This window comes from Medicago truncatula, chromosome 5, assembly GCF_003473485.1.
Source record: "Medicago truncatula cultivar Jemalong A17 chromosome 5, MtrunA17r5.0-ANR, whole genome shotgun sequence".
NCBI lineage: Eukaryota > Viridiplantae > Streptophyta > Magnoliopsida > Fabales > Fabaceae > Medicago > Medicago truncatula.
Window position 1 is genome coordinate 29,497,954 of NC_053046.1, and position 24,158 is coordinate 29,522,111.

Sequence of the window (24,158 nt, forward strand, 5' to 3'; positions counted from 1 at the left end):
ATTGTTCAACCTTTCAAAAAATACATGCATCTTGTTGATATATGTAGTATCAATCAATTCTCGAAAGTCTTTTTCAATTGTATAGTTTCATATCTACAACATCAAGATCCCTCTTATTCCGATATGAATTTGATTCATTCATGTACTCTACGCCTAGAAGCCTCTCAGGAGTCGCATAATGAACATGTTTAATGCATAAAGAATATTTTTTCCGCCACGCTGAATATTTTTTTATGGTTCCGTCCCTACACGCATTAGCGTAGGGACAGATCCAGAAAACTATTAAATGGAGGCCGAAAAATTATCATAAGACTCATTTGAATTTTTAACTATATTAAGTGTTGTGACGATCATATAGAAAGTATTGCACGATCAACTGAAAGACTAGTTTATAAAAGTTTGTCTAACTTTAATTAGTTAAGATGAGGCCTCACTGACCTGAGATGAAATCTTGGATTGGGAAAATTTTGTTTATTTATTTATTTATTTTAGTTATAATAAGTTGTATTTTTTTAGAGGGCTGCTATTTATTGCAAGAAACCTTCTCACGAAGTTTTTACGATCATCAGGTAAACCAATTAAAAGCTCGATTGGCCAAAATACATGCTTAGGTTGCATTTTTATCATATTATTGATGCTGCTTTCGCAATTAGGTTTCATTTTTTTTATTCAGAAAATGTTTAAAATTTTATTAAGACTTTGTTTACAAATTTGGAGGGAAAATGAGGGTTTTGGAAGGAAGGAATAAGTGGAAGAAAAAGAGGAAATTGGGAAATGAGGGCTTTTGGGGGTTTGTTTTTCTTCGTAACACATAATCCTCCTCGTTTGAGAGAACTAAAAAAAATTATATTGGAGGAAGGTTTTAGGGGGTTTTGGAGAATTTGCATGAATTCTTAAAATAAATCTATGTTGTTATAATATTCTTAAAATAAAAAATATATTAATCATAAACATTAATTTATCATTCTCTAAAAATGTAGTCTTTGAAAAAAAAATATAAAAGATTTCTCCATTTTTTTCTATATTGCTTATTTATCATTCTCTAAAAATGTACTCTTTGAAAAAAAATATAAAAGATTTCTCCATTTTCTTCTATATTTCACACCTTCCAAATCCCTCCCTTCCCCTCCGTTGATGAATTTAGTATCACACTCACACTGTTTTATTTTATTGCTTTGGTGATCATCCTAATATGTTATACTATTTATTTTTAATTGAAAATGAGGAAGAAGTTATCAAGTCTACGTGAAAAGATGAAGTCGCGTGTAAACAACTACTATCATGTTTCAATTGCTTCAAGCCACGCACATTCAACTATAAAGTTGCAACGGTAAATAAATACAACAGCAACAAAAAAAAAAATGTATCTTATTGGTATATGTAATGCATCTAATACCAATCAATTCTTATTAGTATTTTCTTAGTTTCATACTAACATCATCTTAAAATCTCCCTCACACTATGTGAATTTGATTCATTCATTCGTCCCTTTTTCTACAAGCATGTCAGAAGCAACCAGCCTATACCCATGAATTTTTGTTTGGTTCGTCCACATTTACTTGGTCTAGAAGTGTAGACAACATATTTTTCTTTATACAATGTAAAAGTCTTATGATGAATCTCTGATTAGTGGACGCACAATTCTCAACTATTAAGCCTTTAAAATAATAATGGAAAACTATATCCTAAAACTTCCATATAACATAAGAATTCTATGTACTTGCCCTGATTCAGTTTAGTATATTGCAAGGATCATACACATACTTTATGGGTCTCCTCCGCACAATGAAACCACCTAGCATATTCACATGTCCCCAAGTTCTATATGGCCACGACAAATCGATTCCCACAAAGAGAAATGTTAGCAACACTCTTATTGGTATAAAACATTGTGTCTACACTTTGAAAATTAAACCCATAAAAAATGGTTGAACATACATTGATTTCATTCAATAAAAGAGTAAGTGCTAGAAAGTATTAAAAAAAGAGTGTTGTTAGCCTTCCTCTTTCCACAAATATGACATCTAATTTTCATTAATGAAACCAAGGATTTTAAAATTAAAGTCAAGTCTGGTTTACTTCGGTTAAATTTTTAAAACAAAAGGTGTTACACCATCGATGAGATTTTCATGTACAAAAAGCAAAAGGTTAATATTGGGAAAAACCCAAGTCCCACATCGGATAGACAAGACTCAGAGTTTATAAAGAGGAGGCAATCCTCACCTTACAAGCCGGTTTTGTAAGGATGAATTAGGCCCCAAATTTCAACATGATATCAGAACTTGTCGAATTCAAGGGCCGCCTAAACCACCTATTCACGCACCAAGCCCAAAGAGTGCTGGGCATGAGGGGGTGTATTGGGAAAAACCCAAGTCCCACATCGGATGGCAAAACTCTTGAGAAGAGTTTATAAAGAGGAGGCAATCCTCACCTTACAAGCTGGTTATGTAAGGATGAGTTAGAACCCAAATTTCAACAGTTAATAATTTTTTTTTGAGGGGCAAAGCAAAAAGTTGATAGTTTGGTATTTCAAAGTAACTCTTGGTATTTCAAAGTAACTCTTTTAACACTTCGGTAGTAAGACTGACAGAAAGATTATCTTTACAAGTAGGTACCTCGTCACAAAGACAGATACTAAGGTTTGAGTGGTGGCCTAGCATGTATAAAAGAGGGATCATAACATGTAAATATTTTTTTCCCATTCACTTAAGGAAGGTTAAAACATACTAATGAGTGTCAGATAGATTATCTTTACACTCAACCTCCGTCAAACTCATCCAAACTAGAATGGCGGAGCTGCTGCTTGCTTGTGTGTAAAGGAGGCCTAAACCAAGTTGCAACCAACTGAACTTCAGAGTCTAGAATAAAGATGATTAGAATACAAATATGTTTAACCCTTGTTCATCTTCCTGTTATGAAAATGAATAGATATATGTATTCATCTATGTTTTCCTTAAAGAGAATAGTTTACAATAATATAAAGATCAAACCAAAATATGGGATTTACCACCTAAAACCACTTTCGGATCATTCAATGATTATGGGATTTCTAAAGTTACTCAAGTGTAGTTAGGTGAAACATATGCCAATTTGTCACTAGGACAAGTAACTTTTTTCATTGAAGCTGCCAGCTTGATTTAGTAAAACACGGCTAAAAAAAGTTGCAGAAATGAACAATAAATCATAACAGAGCAAAGCAGTTAATTGAAAAACTGCCAAAGGGACATTTTCTATTGCGAAGATACTACTGTACAACATATAGACAAGATATTTAAAAAATATTCAAACCCCTGTACCACTCAATTCTATTCTGAAATAAACTCCTAATCTAAATAAAATGTAATACAAATACAAATCTTAACCAAATCCAAATCCCTCGCTTGCTTCATGAATCGCTAGCAGTAACCTTTCTTCCAAATGTTGTTTAGATGGATACTCCGGCAAATCCAATTGATTGAAACTGCACAAAGAAAATTTCATGTTTAATTAGTTTCAAATCAAATAACAATAATGATTGTGGTGGCAATGATGATGATGATCAAGTGATAACATTGCATGTCGGCTATAAATGATCCAAACAGAAATCAAATATGTATTATATATGGAGTGAATTTCAAAGGGCAAAAAGATGTACCAAGTATGAGCAGAAGGCAAGTGATCAGGACTTCCATATGCTTTATGTATCTGAAATTTCTGGGAGCCTGAAATTCCTTGAAGAGCACTAAAACCTTCCAAAGGCACCTGAAACATCAGTGATGAAAATCAGAACCTCAAATTGCACTGTAAATGTTAACGGCTCTACTAGTTCAGGTGTCTATGACATTCATTTTGCATCATGTAGGATACCGAATACTGTGTTCTGTTCCGTTTTGGAAAATTGTTTACTGTTTTTGTTTTCAGTAATATTAACAAAACCGATACCCGTCAACTCCTTATTAAAATATTTGTACACAACTGTGAATTTGGAAACTAGAAACAAGGTGATATTTTTATACAAGTGAAGATAAACAATGGAAAAAAAGGCAAAGAGGTCCTCATCTTCTGAAGGAAACAGACAAAAGCAAACTACATATTCAGCTTAATCATGTGAGACTCAATATTGACTAAAATCCATCACAAATAAATCAATGGCTCATAAAATGGGTTAATTGACAGTAGCTAGTGTATTACGGAACTCATCCTTTGTTCACAGACCATGAAAAAATAGTATTTGAGTTGATAAAATATTAGAATACTCAAAGCTCTTTCAGCTGTGTATACCTTGGATGTGCCAGTTACAAATTGCAAAAGGCGAGCCTTGTCTTCTTTGCTTAAGCCTTGAACAACCTCCCAAAACCATTGAATAACTGGCGATGCAGCACTATATCCAGAATATTCTGTATTTGCTCTCAAGTCATCCACTGAAATAAAATGCACAACTGTTAAACCTTCCCTTTCATGCAATATAAATACTCATGAACACAGCAGGCAGGGAAAGAAAAGAAAGAGTAAAGACATCAATAAAAGGAATGGAAAACAATGAAAGTCTTACAATCAATATCAGGAAGCCCACTGATCAATAATTCAAGCTCTTTGTCATTGAATATGGATATCAACTCTCTGGGAATTAATTCACTGAACCCTTCCAAGAAAGCATTTATTTGAGGTCGAATAGCAGTTGTCAACCGATGCTCAGCAACCAAATCAACATACTGATGCTTATTCTCTTCAGTAACTTTGATATTCCGTCCGCCAGGAATCAACTCATAATCAGTCACCTAGACATGTTCATCAAGATTAGATTAAAAATGCACTATCCAATATACGATATCAAAAAGTTTAAGGGCACAGTCAATACTTCTGTCCGTTCATATAAGATCAATTTTTCCTCATCTGCATCAATGCTAAAAGTAAGATCCAGAACATCACTGATATCATTCTGCAATTAGACCAGAAACAAGATATTATTATCACATTAACAATTAACAAAATGTGGTGACAATACTGAAAAGAGGGGGTAGTGCACTTACCTCAAGCATCCATTTCAAATTTTTGAAATAATCAGGGTCAATGGCTTCAATATCATGATATGTAACCTTGACCCCAAGTATGTGCTTGTAGAATGAGCGAGTAAAATGAACATCCAAAAGTTGACCATCAAATAGTGCTTTACCAACCTGGATAATGTAGAAAGGGGTAAGTAAGAATCATATAAGACCAACAGCAAGCATTAAGAGCAGTAGCAAACACACTCACCACTCTACCAATAAACTTGAAATAAGATAAATGTTCTGTTTGATAAACAGAGTTAGGGTTTGGTTGAAATGTTGACTCGTTGCCCACTGTAGTAAAAAGCAGTGCTCCCTTGTCAAAAATAACTCTGGACAACAATTGATACCACTCCCTTGTAAGTCCTCCTGCATCGATACCTTCCTCCCCTTGAAAGTGAACAGTCAACCTTCCCTTCAAATCTTGAGTTGGTCTCATGCGAAGTTGGTTATAAGAATCTTCTAGAACATATGCCCTTCTGACAGATATTCTTAACGGGCTATGGTGATGGTCATGCTGATGCTTAATTTTTGATCGGAAGTGAGCGCGCTTGTTATCAAAATCGATAAATCTTGGAACCTTCAGCATGAGTAAGAAGGATTTCTCAAGCAAACCAGGATTTTGCCTTATAAAAGCATTTAGAAGCTTCCTATGTTTCTCTGAGAACTTGACAAAAGCCATATTTTTCTCATCTACTTTCACAGCAGGTCCGGATACTTTCTGCGGAGATTCAGATGTACTGGCATTCTCAACGTCAGAAATAACAGGAATACTCTGGTCATGACTAGCACCTGGCTGTGCGGGATGCAATTTCTCACAAACCACAAAGAAAGATTCTATGAATGGCAAGATATTTTGAGAGCCAGCTGGAAGTGGAGGCATGGTACCAGCTGGTTGAGAGGCAGAGGAACTAGATGGGGTGACAAACTCAGATGTAGACTCAGAGTAGGACTCTATCTTACTTATGCAACAGCTCAGCTCCTGCCACAATGGTTCTAATGCTGAATTGATTTGCCAAACCTCAGAAAGAGCAGCAGGATTAACTGTGTCACCATGATCCTCAGTTAGTGAGGTGACAAGGGAACTCAAGGCTTGCAAAACTCTCAAAATTGCAGCTCCATCTGTAGATGTAGTACTCAGAAGAGCTTTCATAGCTTCACTGAAGACACGTAACTCGGCCATTGCAGAAGATGTCAAGTTTTGAACTGCTTCAGCCAGCTCAGTGACAAAAAGCTGACAATGAGTTGGAGCAATGGCCACCAATTTCTTCACTACATCCGCAACAAGAGTATATGCATTATCTGACAAACTGAAAGAAATGCATAAAATATCAGATCAACCCCAGCATCACTAAAACATTAACATTGTAAATATGTCACTACAACAATAATAGCAAGAACAATCTGGTCTGATGATGAATGATACCAGTTGTGGAGTTCGTACAAAAGCAAGAAAATATACATCGATAACAAAACCAATATTACCGATTGTAACGTTATTTAGGAGTGTGGTTATAACAAAATCAAGAAAATGCACATAGAAAACAAAACCAGCACAACTGATTGTAAAATTACTTAGGAGCTCTCCTAAGTAATTAGTTATCATCCCTACCCTCAATCAGAACCAGGAACTCCTAGACAAGATAAATAAAATAAAATAAAACTAAGCATATTGGCAAAAGTAGAGACAAATGGACCAGCGCAAATCAAGAAGCAAAGGCCTATAAGCATACCCTTCATGTGCAAGCAACGAGCACAGGAGCCGGAGTTCAGATTGTGGCAAGTTACTCAATACTCTCTGAGACTCGGATTCTATAATATTATCAACGGAAGTGGGTTTGGATGAATCGTTAACTGTATTAGATGCATCACCAGAACCTGCATTCGTTTCTGCCTCTACAGCAGAAATTTGAGGATCCGACGATGGCTTTGGAGTTGAAATCAAGGATTTATCAGATGGACTGGACTTGCTTCCAGCACTATCAATGATTACATCCAGTAAATTTAGCAGCTGAAAACACAAGCACAGATATATCATGTCAGCATTGTGTATGCATATTGAACCGAATAGCATATACGCCAATAAAACCAACCAAGTTATCACCTGTTCAAGATGGGCTATACTCCTCAAATAAAGTGGCTGGTTCAAAAGAGCCAAAAGCGTTGCAATAGAGATGTACCCTCTATTACTTTCACCTATATTGACTTCATCTTCAACAACCATCACGGCTTTGCCACGTGCATCACTAGTGTTATTTGGTTCTTTAATCTCAGGATGAGGAAGCCTAGACTGAAGCAAACTCTTTGCCACATATAGATGATTACGAGCAAGATAGGTCAGGGTTTCAAGAACTCGTCGAGACAGCAGTGGGGGTACTCCTGTGTGATTAAACAATATGAAAGGTATTCATAAACTAATTTATTATTAAATAACGAAACGAAGTGCCCCAGACAATATCACTGGCCAATTTATCCAAAAAAAAAAAAAACAGAATAAAGAAAGCTGTTTGAAGATTGCTTATTTGGGAAGACTCAAGTTTGCAAGCACCAACTTAAAAATTATGTTCCCCAGGACAGTTGAATAAAATAATCAAGTATTCTTACCATCAAAAGACTGAGGGCGTGAATACATTACGTTGCTCTGACAACCATATAATCTATACGGTGGCTCAACAGTGCCAAATGAACTGACAGATCTTCTCACATCAAGCCTTAGCAAGTCCATCAGAATTTTCACCAAAGATATTCTTGTTTCACTATGAGCACAAAGATTTAAAAGAAGCCTCTGCAATTGGCCTTTGTAGAGTGGCTGCAAAATTAAAAGAAAAATTATAGATAATATAATAGGAGTCGTTTAGAAGGGCTTCTTCATATCATAAATTACTACCTGCACCATGCGAAATAACCGAACCATGCCATGCAAGGCTTCCGTATCAACTAGTGGAGCTCCATCAGCTTCAACAACCTTAGTTCCACTGGACCGGCGTGAAGAAATAGGCCCCCCTACTGCATCTAGGCCAGAACCAATGCCATCACGTCTTGAAGTCTCACCTCTACGGCTTCTTGGATACATACCAAAGAGGGTACGACTGTAACGGTGTGCATACCTCTCCCGCAACATATTTGCCTCGGCGACAAGGGCAGGTGTAAGATTGGCAAGGATGTTATCAGATGAAGTTAACAGAACCTGAAGAAAATAAGAAAAGACAAAAATCAGATACAATCACAACACACTTTATTACAAATTGCAGTCAGTTCATTAACTTGCCTCTTCTCGTAAATCTGAAGGAAACGTTGCAATTATTGAGACTGTATCCATTTCTACAGGTTGACCTTCCAACTCCTGAGACTGATTTAACCTCTGTGCTTGCTGTTGAGCTAGAACTTCTGCTCGAATATCTGCAGGGAGGGCAGCAAGGAACTCTGGGTCAATATCCCCAGAGCTCTGAGATTCGACATTTGGTGGCTGAGCCACTTGACCTTGCTGTGCAGAGAGGACTTCTGCACGCAGCTCCTCAGGAAGAGCATCTAGAAAAGCAGGATCAATTGCTCCTGATCCAGCATCACTATTCACTTGCTGCTCTGCTGCTGGACTCACTTGATCTGCATCACGACTGGAATTCTCAGAAACTTCAGCAACACTGTGAAGGGGTGTATCTCTTCCAATAACAGGGGGGAAATGACCAGGAGGCATATTTGCTCTTCTTGAGCGTGCAGCCTGTGAATCACCAGCTATTCTGTCTGCAGAAACCTGTCTTTCCCCACCATCATCATGGCCATCAGCACTTCCAATCTCAACATCTAGGCTCCGGAGGCTTTCCCCAAAAGTTGCTCCGCTACCACCACTCTCCTGGCTCACGGCTTCAACATCCCTCAAAGCACCATCATTATGCTCGAATGGCATCTCAGCAGCCGGTGAGTGAGTGTTTGATACATTTGTTTGCTCTCCTGTCCCTGCAGGTCTGATACCAGCATCATTACTGTTATCAATTATTGAAGGAGTAGTTATACCAACTCCTTGGATGGCATTACTCTCAACAGGGATTTCTGGCATTGCACCGCCTGAATCTTGTGCCTGGCTGGTTTCAACATTACCATGAGAACCTGCTTCTGCTCCATCCTGATTAGGCGAGTTTTCAGGGGTTTGTTGCCTTAATTGAGAGACAAGCAACTCCTCAAGGCCTTGTGGTACAACACTGGTGTTTGATCCACCACTCTGTTGGGTATTATCAGTCCACAAGTTCATACGATTTCCATGGCGTCCACTTCTCAATGATCGAAATATATTATCCAAACCTGATGTGTTGTTCTCCATAAGACTATCTGGAAATTTAGTAAGATACCAAAAACAACAGTCATTAAAACTACATAAAACAGAAAAATAACAATGAATGAAATAAGAAAAAAAACTATTAATGGAACAATATATCAAAGTGCAATAAATGTGTGAAGAAACTAACCTGACTGCCCCGTAGATGGGGGGAATGAGGAAGAAGGATCAACCAAGAGTGGGTGGCGGGAAGGCGTAGCAGTATCGCCAGTTCTTCCCAGAAGATTATAAATAGATGTTGTCCTCCCTGGGCGTCTAGAGCCGAAAACTTCAACTGGCATTACATGAAAAGCTTCATTTGGAAAGTTATTATCTCTGCCAAGAACCTCAATGTGGTCAAGAACATTAATTCCATTAATGCCTTCCTCAAGCCGCAGTATAACACCATCCTCATCTTCCTCGTCTTCCTCATCATCTTCTTCCATCACTTCATCATCAAACTCATCATCATCAATCTCATGGTCATCTTGATCTGTGTCAGGATGTGGCAAGTGATGGACTTCATGTTCCAAGTCATTATGCTCCTCATCATCCTCGTCTTCATCCACATCTTCACCTTCATCTCCAGACATATCATCATCCTCATCGTCATCTTCGTCAAGATTCTCTTGGCCATGAGGTTGAATTTCAAATTGTAGACCTACACTTTCCATTCCATTTTCAACATCTCGTGCATCCTCGGAATTTTCATGCATGTAATCATCCTCGTTAGAAGGAGCAAAGTTCCCATCAAGATCTTGATCATGTTCCATATCATCGGTAACAGCTTCAGACCCACCATAAGTCTGACCTGTGTAAGGCCCTACTTGATCAGCCTGACGAGACCCATGATTGGCTTGAGAAGTCGTTTCCATGGACTGAGACATATCACCAATATTATCTATTCGTCCGGGTTGTTGTAGATCAGGTTTTGCTTTCCCTGCATTAGAATCAGCTGAATGGACATGCTCCTTGCTAACCAACTCAAGAGCTTTAATAATACCAGTTGCAACTTTAGATGAATCAGCATGATCCAAGTCCAAAACTTGAAGAGTTCGAGTAAATGATTTAACCAAACCAACATCAATAAAAGTGGCAGAGGCCTCAGCTGAGATGCATGAACCAGAAGGCGTGCGAGCAGCCAAAACATCGTTAATCAGATCAACAAAAACCAGAATTTCATTGCCTGGATGCGTAACGCCATGACAATCAACAAATTCATTGATGATGGAACTGATCTCACTAAAAATCCTCTTCCTTGCCTCTGTGGAACGGACACAAGCAGCCACCATAAACTGGTTAGCCCTGGTTGCTAGTTTCTGCCTCCAATCACCGTCAACTTTCTTGTCCTTTTTGGAGTTTCGAGAATATGGGAGAAAATTATGAAGAATGTGGTAGAAAATTCCACCGATGCTTATACCAACAGGACTCTTCTGATAAGTGACCCTACTGCTGCTCAATTCAGCATCTCGTCGAAGTAGAACATAAACTGATGATGAATAAAACAATAATATCTCTGTCAAAAGCTTCAAAATAAAGACAATTTTCGCAAGTGATGCAGAAGCTTCTTGACTACTGGTTTCATTTCCGTCAGACCCAGTAGCGACCGCTTTTCCCTTTCCCTTATTCATAGAGACATCAATGTCCATGTCACTTGATGCTGTGGTGCCAGGAAGAACATTTGGGTCAACATCATCCTTCAAGGGGGGAATAAAAGTGCATATAGATTCAAGCAGCAGTTCTATCACATCAATAAAACTTTGACTAGGTTTTCTATGACCTTTGACACTCTTGGTATTTGAATCGTGAATTTTGCCATGGCCATTGCCAGAACCTGCTGTGTTTGTATGCCCAACACCAACCTTACCATCACCATTTTGTACTTTTTCTTTCTCCAATGATTTATACTTATCCTTTTCTTTCTCCTTCACTTTGTCTTTATCTTTCAGCAAGACAATGTAAGGTCTTTCACCTACCATTTCAACCTGGCACACAGATTGTGCAGCTTGCATAAAAACTGCTGGATCCCGAGCAATCACAGAAGCTAAATTTGAAAGAAAATTGCGAGGATTGACCCTTCCATTTGGATGCCGGTTAGGCACAGTCAAAAGATTGTGTTTTATCTCAGATTCCATTGCTTGACGGAGTGTTTGTGGATCTTCAAGAATATGACGGACAATACTGGCAGCAACATTGTCAAACCCAGAGAAGAGACTACTTGTTGGTAACGAAAGAAGTAGACTTAAACCACCAGCATCCAGAAAGGCAAGCGCAACAGAATGATTCCTTGTAAGATTGGAACATAAAAGCAGAACAGCGTGCATTGTGTCAGAGGGAAGTTGATTCTTCATACAACTACACGCAATCTCAACAAGTCTCTTCTGCTCATGAATATCAGCATACTTCATTGAGAGCCCCAATGCAGACTGTAACTTGTTTTGCCTATCTTCATCAATAGTAATTGATGCCTGCTGGTTATTCACAACTTCCTTCTTCAACTGCTCTATAATTTCAGAATTTAATTTTGGATCCACCTGCAGCAACCTGTCTAAGGCAAGAAAAGCAGCTGTGACCCATTTTGGCACCTGCTGTTTCTCCTTGCTATCAAGACTAGAATCCCACTGGTAGAGTAGATCAGAGGCAATTTTGATCAATCCACTCTTGGAAGCAGCTTCCCGTGCCACAGTATCCTCATTAAGAATTAAAGCAAGAACATGAAAAAGAGTAGCCAGCATGGTGTAATTTTCATTGCTAGAAACCAAACCACACTCTTTGATTCGGTCAACAATAAATAAGACAACACTAGATCTATGTTTACCATCATCCTGAGAGCATATCATCAAAAGTAAGTCGCGGACAGGAAAAGCAAGAGGTTCTTTCATCAGAAGTTTTGTGCATGTAGATAACAACTCATCAACAGAAGGAAACTGTACTGTCTCTTCTTCAAGCTGTTGAACAGATTCATTTTCATTTGCATTTGGAACGGCATCATTGGTGTCTGACTCAGAGTTCCCAAGGGACATTGCAAGTGCACGAGCAAGTTCATCATCTTCTTGTACTTCTTCTGGATGTGAGAACAACCACTCCATCACCAACTCTACACTATTCGACCCAACATGCCTCAAAGCTTCCTCTGCTCTAGACCGCGAAAAACCCATCTCTACAATGGTAGAAATAGTTGTTTCATTAGGAGGCGGTCCAGTAATACGAGAACCACCACTGCCATTTACATTTTTTACTTCAACCCCTGAATAGACATGCCTAATGATGGAGATAACTGAAGAAATAAATTCATAACTACAGTCACCAAACTGGGGATGAGTCCAAACAGGAAGCACGGTCTTCAACACTGTGGATTGGAGGACTTTCATAAAAGTCTCAGGGTCCCTTGGGAAAGGTGTGTCACCATTTGTAAGGGGCTGTGCAAGCAAATGTTTTGTGAATGATGATAATATAAAAGAGGAGGTTACCAGATGGTCCATCAATTTCCCATAACTAGCTAAAGAACCATAAATCCATGAGTTATTTGTATCCTCCTTGTCATCTTGCTTTGCATTTGCATCATCAGTATCCATAGGCGAGGCAGGGACCCGATTAACTGAAAAGAGCAGCTGACTGGTAGCTTCAAAGGTGGTCAATACAGATTGAATAACTCCACGTCCATACAAGCAATTCAACAGAACAGGATTGCATGAATCTGGCCTCTCCATTAGCATACTATCTATGAAGTCGATCACTTTCCCATAATACCGACACTTGGTTGATATGGACTCTTCTGTTCCCGACTGATTTGCATGGCCCCCATAATTCATATGATCTAGGGCAATTGATGCCAAAGTAGAAGCCACTGATTTTGAAGCAGGACTTACATTCACAATATCATCACGTCGACGTGATGGGAGCAACATTACTTTTCCCAACTCTTGGAACAAATGGGTAATGTGAAATGAAAGTGATCTGACCATGTCACAACAAGAGGTATAATAAGACCTAGTCTTGTCAGATTCCTTCTTATTAACAGACTCAGCATTATCATCAGACCCAGAATGATGCAACTGGTTACTGGAGCTTGACCGTACGTTCGGCCCAGCTGAAATTGATCGATGTTGGAAACCAGTGGAACGACCCAAATCTCGATACATGTTTATAAGGTCAAAAAACTGAGATTCAATGCTCCATCCTGATGTCCTCCTCCTCAGTAATGGATCAAGTAACTGCCTGAAAGAATTGATCCTTTGCTCCTCGGTTTCACTTGCATCACGTTCTGCCTGTTGGGAATCAGAAGAACAAGAACCCTCTTCTTCAATCCCTTGTTTCTTATTTTCAAGTAGAGCAATTTGCCACAGAACTTCACGGTGGACACTCCCAATGTCTTCAAGGACATCCTTACTGCCATTTCCAAATTCTGTAAGCAACGCACTCACCCACCGGTTGTCTTTCGCTGCTGCAAGGAATAGTAGGAACTCAACAAGGAAAAGGGACGAAAATATGCCACCGTCATTTGTCATTCTAGGATCCAGCAACAAAGGTTCAGAAGCTGCGCTAAACCCAGCTAATGCTTTCTTCAAGTGCTCTTTAAGAGAGGAACAGAAGGCTCGTGCCAGAGAAGTTGAGTGATGTTGAGCAAACCCCTTAAATACCATGGTGCTGTGTAAAGCAATGGACATGCCTTCTGAGGATTGAGCAATAGTGGGTCGTAATAACAACTTCAACAAAGATTCAATTCCTGATTTTTCCACAAATAGCCGGCATGTTTCAGAATTTTCCATAGTCCTATGAGTCAATACCATCAAATGAAAGACACATAGCTGAATAAACTGGTCATCACTTATGCCTTCTGCAGCTGAATATGAAGTGCCTGCAATGCAACCATGGCCTTCATTCTCTTTGACTTCAGAATCTGTTTCCATTGCAGTACCTTCATTAGCTTTTCCAGAAAATCCTCTACCATTTTCATCACCAAAAGATGCAATCTTATGGATGATTTCAATGATAATATCCACACCAGTGCTTCTCAATGAGGACACATGACGTAGAAGTTCCTCCACAGCATTTGCTAAAGGAACAATAGCCTCATTCATGGCTAAGACATACTTTTTGCTAGTGAAAATATCAACAAGGAACCGCAGTGACGAAGATTCTCTAACGGCCTCTAGCCCTTTGGCATTGAGACATATGGCCCCAAGACCATTCGGAATACATGTCAAAGCCTTTGATGAAGGAAGCAGTTCAGATCCAACTGATGACAAAAAAGCATTGGGAAGACCCATATCGTGCAGAATAGAAAAACATGTAGGATCTTTATGGATTATTTCGCTCATGACAGTAACAGCTGAGTAGTAAACATCACCTCCAAACTTATCTACATTCTGAAATATTAAGCATAGAGTAGCAGGCAATGAATTGTCGTTAGAATATTGAGATCTTGTGGCGTTTGCAGGTGCATATGTTGCAGAACCAAGTGCCTTGAGGGAGACCTTTATGAGCCTCTTCTGGGAGTACAATTGATCAGTACTATGCCTTGAACTTTCACCAGCAATGAACATGTTATCGTTTTCTCCAACTAATTCAATGACCCTTTGCACTTCTTTCCATAATCTCTGAGACAAAAGCTCAATGCCCCCCAACTCTTTAAACAAAGATACAGCCGAGCTACTATAATCCATAAGCTTCTGAAGGGTTTTCACAGCAAAACACACTAAATGAACATGTGCAGGATCAGAATCCTCCAGAAGCGGCAAGAATGTAGGTACCATACCAGAACCTCTAATACTACTCCCAGAAGTTGACGTTGAAACCACATGAAGCAAATAAAACTGAAGAAGTGCCTCAACAAAGGCAAGGGTCGATGGATCGCTAGAATTTTTCAATGACAAGATAGCCCTCTGTAGCACATTCAGAAGTATCATGCGGTTCCCACCGGCAAAACTTGAACTAGATCCACTAAGTATCCGTGCCCTTTCATGCGATGAAGTATATGCTGCCAACTGGGCTCCTAATGCAAGCATTGCGAGTGTTCTGATAGATCCAGATATGGTTTCTTCAGATCGCACAATTCTAATTAACTCATTTGTATATTCCGGTTCATTAGCAAAAAAGGACACAAGTTCATCATGAGCATCGCCAGATTGAACCAGCACAATGAAAGAAAGTAGGCATATCCTGCTGTAAAGCCTGCATATCCTAGGAGACCGAAAAGCGTGAGCATATCTAATTCTAGAGAGCAACGAAAATCTGAGCTCTGAAGGAATGTTATATTGTTCAATGCATTGCTTCAACAATGACAAATCATCTTCTTTGCGGAGATGTAAATCTGGCATATGTATGACTCTCATGGCAGGGGAAGATGTATCTGCACTGAGTTCTTCACTTTGTGCACTAGGTCCATGTAATTCAAAATAAAGAGTAGTACCTATGCGATAATTAGATTGATCACCACCAATCTCTACATCAGAAGGAAACAAGCTTAGTGCTTCATTTTGGGCTTTCTCATTTGCCATTACACAAGAGTACAATCCCAGTCCCTCCTCCTTGCTTCCCCATCCCTGTGCTAGCGATAAGAGAGAGCTGTTCACTGAACCACAGCTAACCATCTTTGCATTTCCATGAAGCTTAGAGGGATTAATTTTTACAAGTGCAGAAAGAGTCTCTAATGCAGCAATAAGAATCTCGGGATCGGTTGATGCTAGCAAAAGCTTGAAATGCTGAGGAAATACAAAGTAGTGAAATTTAGTACCACAAAAATAAAATTAAATAATCAAGACCAGAATTACAAAGGAATAATTCCTGTCCAACTTTTCTCATAAAAAATAAAAAAATAAATATCTGTCCAACTAACCTCTATGCCATCAAAGGTGCTCTTATTTGGACAGTTCTCTAAAATTATTTGCATCACCCGCAATATTTGCAGAATATCATGTTTTGGTAATGGGCTGTCAACTTCTAGATTATCTAACAAAGTGAGGTCATTTCTACACGACAAATAAGTCTTGAAGTATGTATCGAAATGAAGCAGCAATGGTCTCCAGTGATGAAAATTCCCCTGAGGTGAAAAGCAATGTATAAGGTACTGTGAAAATAAAATTACTTGGTCCAGCAAAACAAGCAGACCTTTTTTTTTTGGCAAATATAAACAAGCAGACTTTTAGAGTAATATTACCTTGTCGTACTCCCACCGAAAGCCAGATAGTGGTATAGCTATATCTTGTAACGGACACTGGATGACCTTCTCAATGAAGGCTTTGACCTTAGGAGGCTGGAACCAAATAATCACCAAATTTAGATGACAATATATGGATAAGGGGGAAACATATGACAATACATGTATAGATACAATTATATATGTATCCACGAAGATGAAAAATGCATACAAATAAATTCTAGAGTACAAAACTTATGGAATGTGGTTGAAGAAAATACATAATTGACGTCTTGAATTGCGTTGTAATCAATTTTGACTGAGGAACAATCATATTAATTAATCAAACTTATAGAAAAAGAAAACTTGCCACTCAAAAATAATTCTATCGAAAGGAGTATATGGAAATGGATCCCACAATTTAACCGAACATCCTAAGGAACTTGCCACTCTCCATGCATAAAAGAAATACCAAATCCTAAAGGCATACAACTACTTAATGGTATCTAATCATCCTATATTTAGTGATTTGGAACACCACAAAAATGCACCTATAAGGCTTGTGGTGCATTATTAATTAATTATATATTGGCATATCACTTTCCTTTATGTAAAACACATGTTGGGCATTTTGAATCCTGAATGCAGCACTAGCAAATTACTAATTAAATTAGCATTTAGAATATATGTCAGTGATAGAATGTATCCTAATCAAATATTGAGGTAATGTTATCTTAATTATATTCTTGAAGTCCAGTAAGACAAAAGCTTTTAAAAAATATTAGAAACCAAAGTAACTACGTCCAAGGTGTCTACTACTTTCGCAAATGACTGTTTGATTACATCGCAATGGCAGAAAGCAAAACTTTCCAAATATTGTATAAATCCTCAAACCAAAATCAGAAGGTCAATGAAGTGAGTTGCTTATACTGTTCAAACTTTCTCCATAATTTACAAAGTTATGGTGCATAGTTTTCTTTTCAGAAATCTCTCTATCAAGGTTGTCAAGCGCCAGGTTTAGTTCGTAAGATCGTCAAATCTCACACGTTCTTCTCCTTCAACGGTGCCGAAGCGGTGCGAAAATCGTGGGAGAGGGCGGAGCAGCCGGCGCGCAGAGATAGATCAGAAGATCGTGGGAGCAGAGATCTCTCTCACACCGGTTTCACACCTTTCGACCCATGTGACCCGTTTTCGACCCAGTTTGTGCCTTTCACGTTGGGGATAATAAAAGCTCATTTATTGGTAAAAAAATAAAATAAAATCTTATTTATGATTTCGTTGACCCATATTGCTTGCTGAAAAGTCTCACACAATGAGTGTGCCAGCTAATTGCATGCTACTCTTAATATTATTTAAATTTTTAATGCTTTCCTTTACTAGAATTTTTATTTTTTAATGGTAATTTGCTTTTTAAATGATTTGATTGTTTTTATCCTTAATAATTCTTATATTTAATATTCTTTAAAAAAAGTTGTATATTTAATATATTACTTCATATATATTTTGATAGTTATTTTTCTGACAAATTATTTTAATAGTTAATACTATTGGTTATAAATTACTTTTCTTAATTATAATATAACTTTGTTTCTGGGGGATCATCTATGTTACGATCCTACGATTTACGATTTTTTGATATCCAAACGATCTTAGATGAGTTTTCCATTTTGACAACCATGCTCTCTATTCAGTCAATCTCATACTAAATTCAAATCCACCATTAAAAAAAATACATATTATAAAACTAGTAATCCAATAATCAGTAAATTCTGCACTGAAATTTGATTATCTAATCACATGCAATAATAGTTTCCCTACCTATGTATCCCATCTCAAGCAAAACCCAGTAACTAGTTTCTCTATTTAAATAAGCTATTTCAAAATAAAAAATAATTGGATAAGATATTTTATAGTAACTACACTCCTTTGGTTTATACAACTTCAGCAATAAACTTCTGTATTATGCTAAGTCAGCAAGCTGTTGGGGAAATATGGTTTCAGTAGGTTGTAAACAATGTTACTAAAAAATGTGACACAGATACACACATTATAATTGGTTACCAGGGTAGAATCAGAATTTTTTGGTTACTGTTTCTCTAGAAGAGAACTGCTAATTTGTACAAAAAACTTTGCATAAAACAAATGACGAAAATCAGGCAAAAGTTGTTTCTACAACTAAAAAGTTGAAAAACATACATAAAGGGATGTTTGGATAAAAAAAACTTAATCAAGCATTTGTTCACTAAATGACTATCACATATGAGTTTATGTATATGTGGTTTCTACAACTGAACAGGGAACGAGTGTGAACTTCACATAGTATCAATATAATCTTTTTCAATTAACAATTGTCGGACCGCAAGAAAATTATCTTACCGCTTATGCACATATATTGAACTATTTTCATAATATGTTACAAGTTCAAATAAACCCTTAAATCACCACAAAGTCGTTAAAAGTGCACGCGAGTCAAATTTTCGCATAATATTAAAACAAATTAAACTATCTTCCAGAACTTATGAAAATTAGCCGAAAACCTCTAGCATTGATACTTACTCCCTCCGGACACTATTATAAGTAAAAATCTACTTTTTAGACCAGATACATGATTTGGTCTTATATTATAAACGAGATACATGTTTTACTCAATGAATCGAAAAAATAGATGTTTGCTAATAATAGCGATCGGAGGGAGTATGATGGAAGGCGTCTCCAATGTCAGACATCTGCCGACACGACACTGACACATGTAACTGCATTCAATTAATTCATTTTTTCAAATTTTTACCTGTGTTGCCATGTCGTCAGTGTCAAACACCAAACCTTTGTAGTACCTATGATGTCAGTGTTCGACACCAAACCTTTGTAGTATCAACACTTCTGATAGAAGACGTGTTCAGTGTCCAGTGTTTGACACGACACCAACACATGTAACAAGACACCGACACATGTAGCTACGTTCAATATTTTCAAATTTTTACTGGTGCTGACGTGTCGTGCCCCATGAATATGTCAGTGTCCAACACGATATCAACACACAAACTAAACTAATACAATTAATTTATATGTCAGTGTCCAACACGATATCCACACATGTAACTACAACAAACTATTACAATCAATCCATATTTTCAAATTTTTACTGCGTTGATAATGTCGTGTCCAGTGTTTGTGTAGGTGCTTCATAACTGAAAGCTGAAAACAATTTAGGAACAAAGTCGGATTCTTTTTATAAGTTCTCTCAAGCAGTTCACAGAACTTTAATACCAGTACATGCTCAAATAAGTGAATCCAAACACGCACTAAACCCTATTAACAAAAATCACAAAATAAAAAGCGTAAAAAAGAAAAACACACTTACAGGCTCAGAATCGAGCTTAATAGAAGGACCAATTGCACCTTCACTTGACAGAAGTTGACGTAACCTTGAAGGCCAATTCGATCTTAGCGTTGTCATTTAACCTAATCTTCTCTACTCTCAAACCACTGCCTGAAAAAAATAATCAAAATTAATTTAAAAAAATAAAAAATAATCAGTTCCATTTATTTAAACAATAATACTAAAATAATCAGATTAAGCAGAATAACAACAACAAAAAAAGTGAAATTAAAGTGGATTAAGCGATAATCGGTTATTAATTAAAGTAAACGAAATCGATAAACACGAAGATGATGAAAAACGAAATCAGCGATTGATTAGATTTAGCGAAAGTTTGTGTGCGTGGAATCGAGAAAGGGATGAACACAAACCTGAGAGATGAGAGAGAATAGGGCTAGGTTCATGAAAATGGAAGATAAAGAATAAGTGAAACGGAAACCCCAAGGGAAATGGAAGAGAGAGAGAGAGAGAGAAGGGTTGAGAAATTTGTGTAGTTTGGAATTGGAATAAAAAAAAAAAATTGGGAATAGTGTGAGGGAGATGAGAATATATAGTGTGAGTATACTGAGAATTAGAGAAATGGTTACTTAACTCTGTTGCTTCTAGAGCGGGGGTCTTCTCTCCCAACACTATTTTTCTTATTGCCTTTTTCGCCCTTAGGTTTTTTAAGTTGATCTCTGAATCTCGCGGTCGAACATTTACCGTATAGATTTTATTTGTTACCTTCTTTGCTCTTAGGTTTTTTAAGTTAATCTCCGAATTTTGCGGTCGAACGTTTATCGTTTAGATTTTATTTATTACCTTCTTTGATCTTAGATTTTTTAAGTTAATCTCTGAATTTCGCGGTCGGACATTTATCGTTTCGATTTTATTTATTACCTTCTTTGCCATTAGGTTTTTTGAGTTAATCTCCGAATTTCGCGGTCAGAAATTTCTCATTTCGATTTTATTTATTACCCTCTTTGCCATTAGATTTTTTAAGTTAATCTCCGAATTTCAGGGTCGGACATTTATCGTCTAGATTTTATTTATTGTCTTTTTTTGCCCTTGGGTTTTTTAAGTTAATCTCCGAATTTCACGGTCGAACATTTATAGTATGGATTTTATAAATAGAATAAAAGATCCGGATTTTGAATGACATTGTCCAACTTAATTCTTTCGTAAAAGATAGTATTTTTTACGAGAATAAGAGAGAGTTGGTATTAGAATTTTCATGGTCATGTGACGGAGAATTGACATTTTTTAATCAAGAAGAAACGACAAAACAAAACCAAAACTACAATCATAGGCTAGCAACTCCAAGAACATCATCCAGAAGGGAATGATGCAGTTAACTAGGGCAAAACAATCAAAGACTTTAGGTTTTAGAGGTCTTACAAGAAACAATAATGGTGATGGGTTGTTGGGTTTTACTACTTGCTTGACGGTCAAATTATATGCCATTTTTCATGACCTTCGTCTTGTGTATGATGCAGGGAATATGAACATTATTCTTGAATCGGGTGGCTCTTGATCTAATCTTGTCGGATGTTCAACCTCATCATTTTCATGCTCCTCTTATTAGTAAGATTGTCCAATTACAACATCGAGATTGGAATGTTAATTTTCATCATACCCTCCGTCAAGGCAACGAGTGTGCAAATTGGCTTGTTAAGCATGGTGTTTCTTCTTCAGATATGACATTTGATCATAGGCAACCAAAAATTGACAACTCATTAACATTGAGAGGGAAGAGAGAGAATTTTGCAGTAAAAACAAAGTGAGAAAAAAAAAAACAAAGAGAGAAGGGTCGACGACTGCGATTCCATCAAGGGAGAGGAAGGTGAGACAACGACATCGGTGACCGCTCATGAAGAGGAAGCGACAAAGACGCTGATATTTGTAATGGTCATAGTGACAATGGTGGAAATAAGGGTGAACGACGACATTGACGATCATGACCATAGGGACAACAACCAATACCGTGGATGGTTTATTTTAAAATAGATTTTATGATTTTGTGTCGTTTTCTTTTCTCCATGTGGCTATCTAGTTGATTATGTTATGGAATGGAAAGGGTAAATGGAAGGATATAGAAAGAGATGAAAGGAAATGGGTCAAAGCTGAAAGAAGGAGATAACAGTGGTGGGATCACAGGGAAGGCGAAGTTAAAGTTGTTATCTCCTCCGGTGACCTCCATTTCCGACAACCCACCACATCGACATTATTTCCCTACAGTGGCTACAAGTTCGACCTTCATCTCCAAGATGGCCCCTCCTGTCACCTCGTTGTTGTGATCGGCCATCGGTGATTGTGGCATCGCCGACCCTTCATCTTCATTGGTGGTGTCAAAGTTGTCGATGACGTTTTCTCTCCCTGTTTTTTTTCCTTCTAGATTTCTCTTTTATTTAACAGACAAATTTTTTTTCTCTATCTATATTAACGAGTTGTCAAGTTTTAATTGGATGTGACTAAATGTGAATCATTGATCGCATGCCCATAGAATAATAACTCCTCCCTCCACACTAGTTTTTTATTACCTTTTTTGCCCTTGTTTTTTTTTACTATTTCAATTTTGATTTTTAAGTTTCGAGGTCGGATGTTTATCATATGGATTTAATAAATAGGATAAAAAGATTGGGATAGTTTTTCTGCAAATGATAGTTTTTTTACATAAGTAAAAATTGTGTTTTTACGAGAATAAAAGAGCGTTGGTATTATAATTGTTAGACATAATGTCGTTATTGGAATTCGAAGTCATACACTTTCACTTATGTGTGTGAGTTTTCAACAACTAATGTTATTTCATATATCTACCATAACCCCAATCACAAGCTGGTGGATGACAAGCACATCTAGCACTCCTACAAAACAAACACAAAAATTTGAGCGATGATGACCTACGCATTGATCATCGACAATACCTTCAACAACAAAAAAGCAATTGAACGCATTGAAATTTTGAAATTGGTTAACATTCATACAAAACAAGGATATGTCATTTCCATTGTTCAAATAACATGGATATGCTAGTAAAAAAAAATAATGTTGTCAATGGAATGTGGCAATAAATATAAGTGTGTGCGCGCATACCTGTGTGCTTGCATGCATGACTTAAAATAGGATATCAAACTCGTAATTCAAACATAACACTCAAAATATGACATTTTCATTGTTCAAAAGTGACATTTATGATACACAAAAAATTGTTTACCTTTAGTAGCTAGTTTTTCATAATGTATTAATATCTATTTGACCCCTTAGCATACTTTTATTTAGTCCCCTTCGGTATATATATCTTTTTTTTAGTATCGGTTCATTTGTGATAATCATCGTCTAACCACATAAGACGTTCAATCTAAGAAGGATGTGGTTACGAGATTGTGGATGATATCGTCTGCAAATATCTACAGGTCATGTTTCACTTTCACTCGATCTCTCGTCTCGATATGGACTATGATCATATTCCTTATGACAGTTCATTTTCCACTAATTTAATTTCAATTCGTTCAAATTTACCGCTTTAACTAACCGCATAACTGGATTAGTCGAAATGTTTTGCTAAATTAATTCATCATTGGCATGAAGCCTAAATATGTATTAGTGGAAAAAATATATATAAGTTACCTATTCACGTCCACAATAACAATAACAATAATAATACTATTTTTTTTCCTAAAAATAATATATTTCCCTAAAAAATAAAAGAAATAATCAACCATTCCCTCCCTCCCTGCCTCTTCTTCCATTGGCGGAAGATCCATAACAAAAATTGTAGTATGTTAAACGCGCCAACTAATCCTATAAATCCAAAGAAATAGAATTACCAATCGCGGGGTGGCCGATGATGGAGGTGGTGAGGTCAGAGTCGGGCGACTACGGCGGAAAACCATTTGTGGTTTTCTCCATCGGATCAACAAGTGCCTGAATACAAAACAAAAAATACAAATCAATAAAAGACAAATATTATTGTCGAAAATTGATTTTTAATCATTTAACATTTATTAATTTATTTATAAAGGCAACATAAACTTAACTGTTTTTTAATTATTACATATTTATTTAATGAGTTATGATACATAGACATCCTTAGGTGGCAATACACCCTTTGACACCCACACAAAAATCTGACACGTGGTCACATGGACCCCGCACAAACACACTTTCTCTTTTCTCTCCTCTTCCCTCTTCCTAATGTATGGGGTGTCTATCTAACAATTTCCTTATTTAATTATTGAAGAAACGTAATTGTTTTTTAATCATTAGTAAATTCTTCCATAGTCATGTGACCAACGATTCACATTTTTGACAACTCGTTAACATTGA

At 37.2% G+C, this 24,158-nt stretch overlaps 1 protein-coding gene across 1 annotated transcript; it reads right to left on the reverse strand.

The window, feature by feature from the left end:
- Positions 1–3,184: 3,184 nt before the first annotated feature.
- On the reverse strand, positions 3,185–20,445 carry LOC11442326 (E3 ubiquitin-protein ligase UPL1). The gene is made up of 17 exons (XM_003615287.4): positions 20,225–20,445; positions 19,836–19,964; positions 16,496–16,591; positions 16,175–16,378; positions 9,488–16,040; positions 8,296–9,350; positions 7,915–8,214; positions 7,632–7,836; positions 7,132–7,406; positions 6,761–7,038; positions 5,236–6,337; positions 5,010–5,156; positions 4,838–4,918; positions 4,532–4,757; positions 4,261–4,400; positions 3,635–3,741; positions 3,185–3,460 (listed from the first exon to the last, which is right to left on the reverse strand). The coding sequence occupies exons 2-17, from the start codon at positions 19,929–19,931 to the stop codon at positions 3,358–3,360; spliced, it is 10,968 nt and encodes a 3,655-aa protein (XP_003615335.1). The 5' UTR covers positions 19,932–19,964; positions 20,225–20,445; the 3' UTR covers positions 3,185–3,357.
- Positions 20,446–24,158: the final 3,713 nt, after the last annotated feature.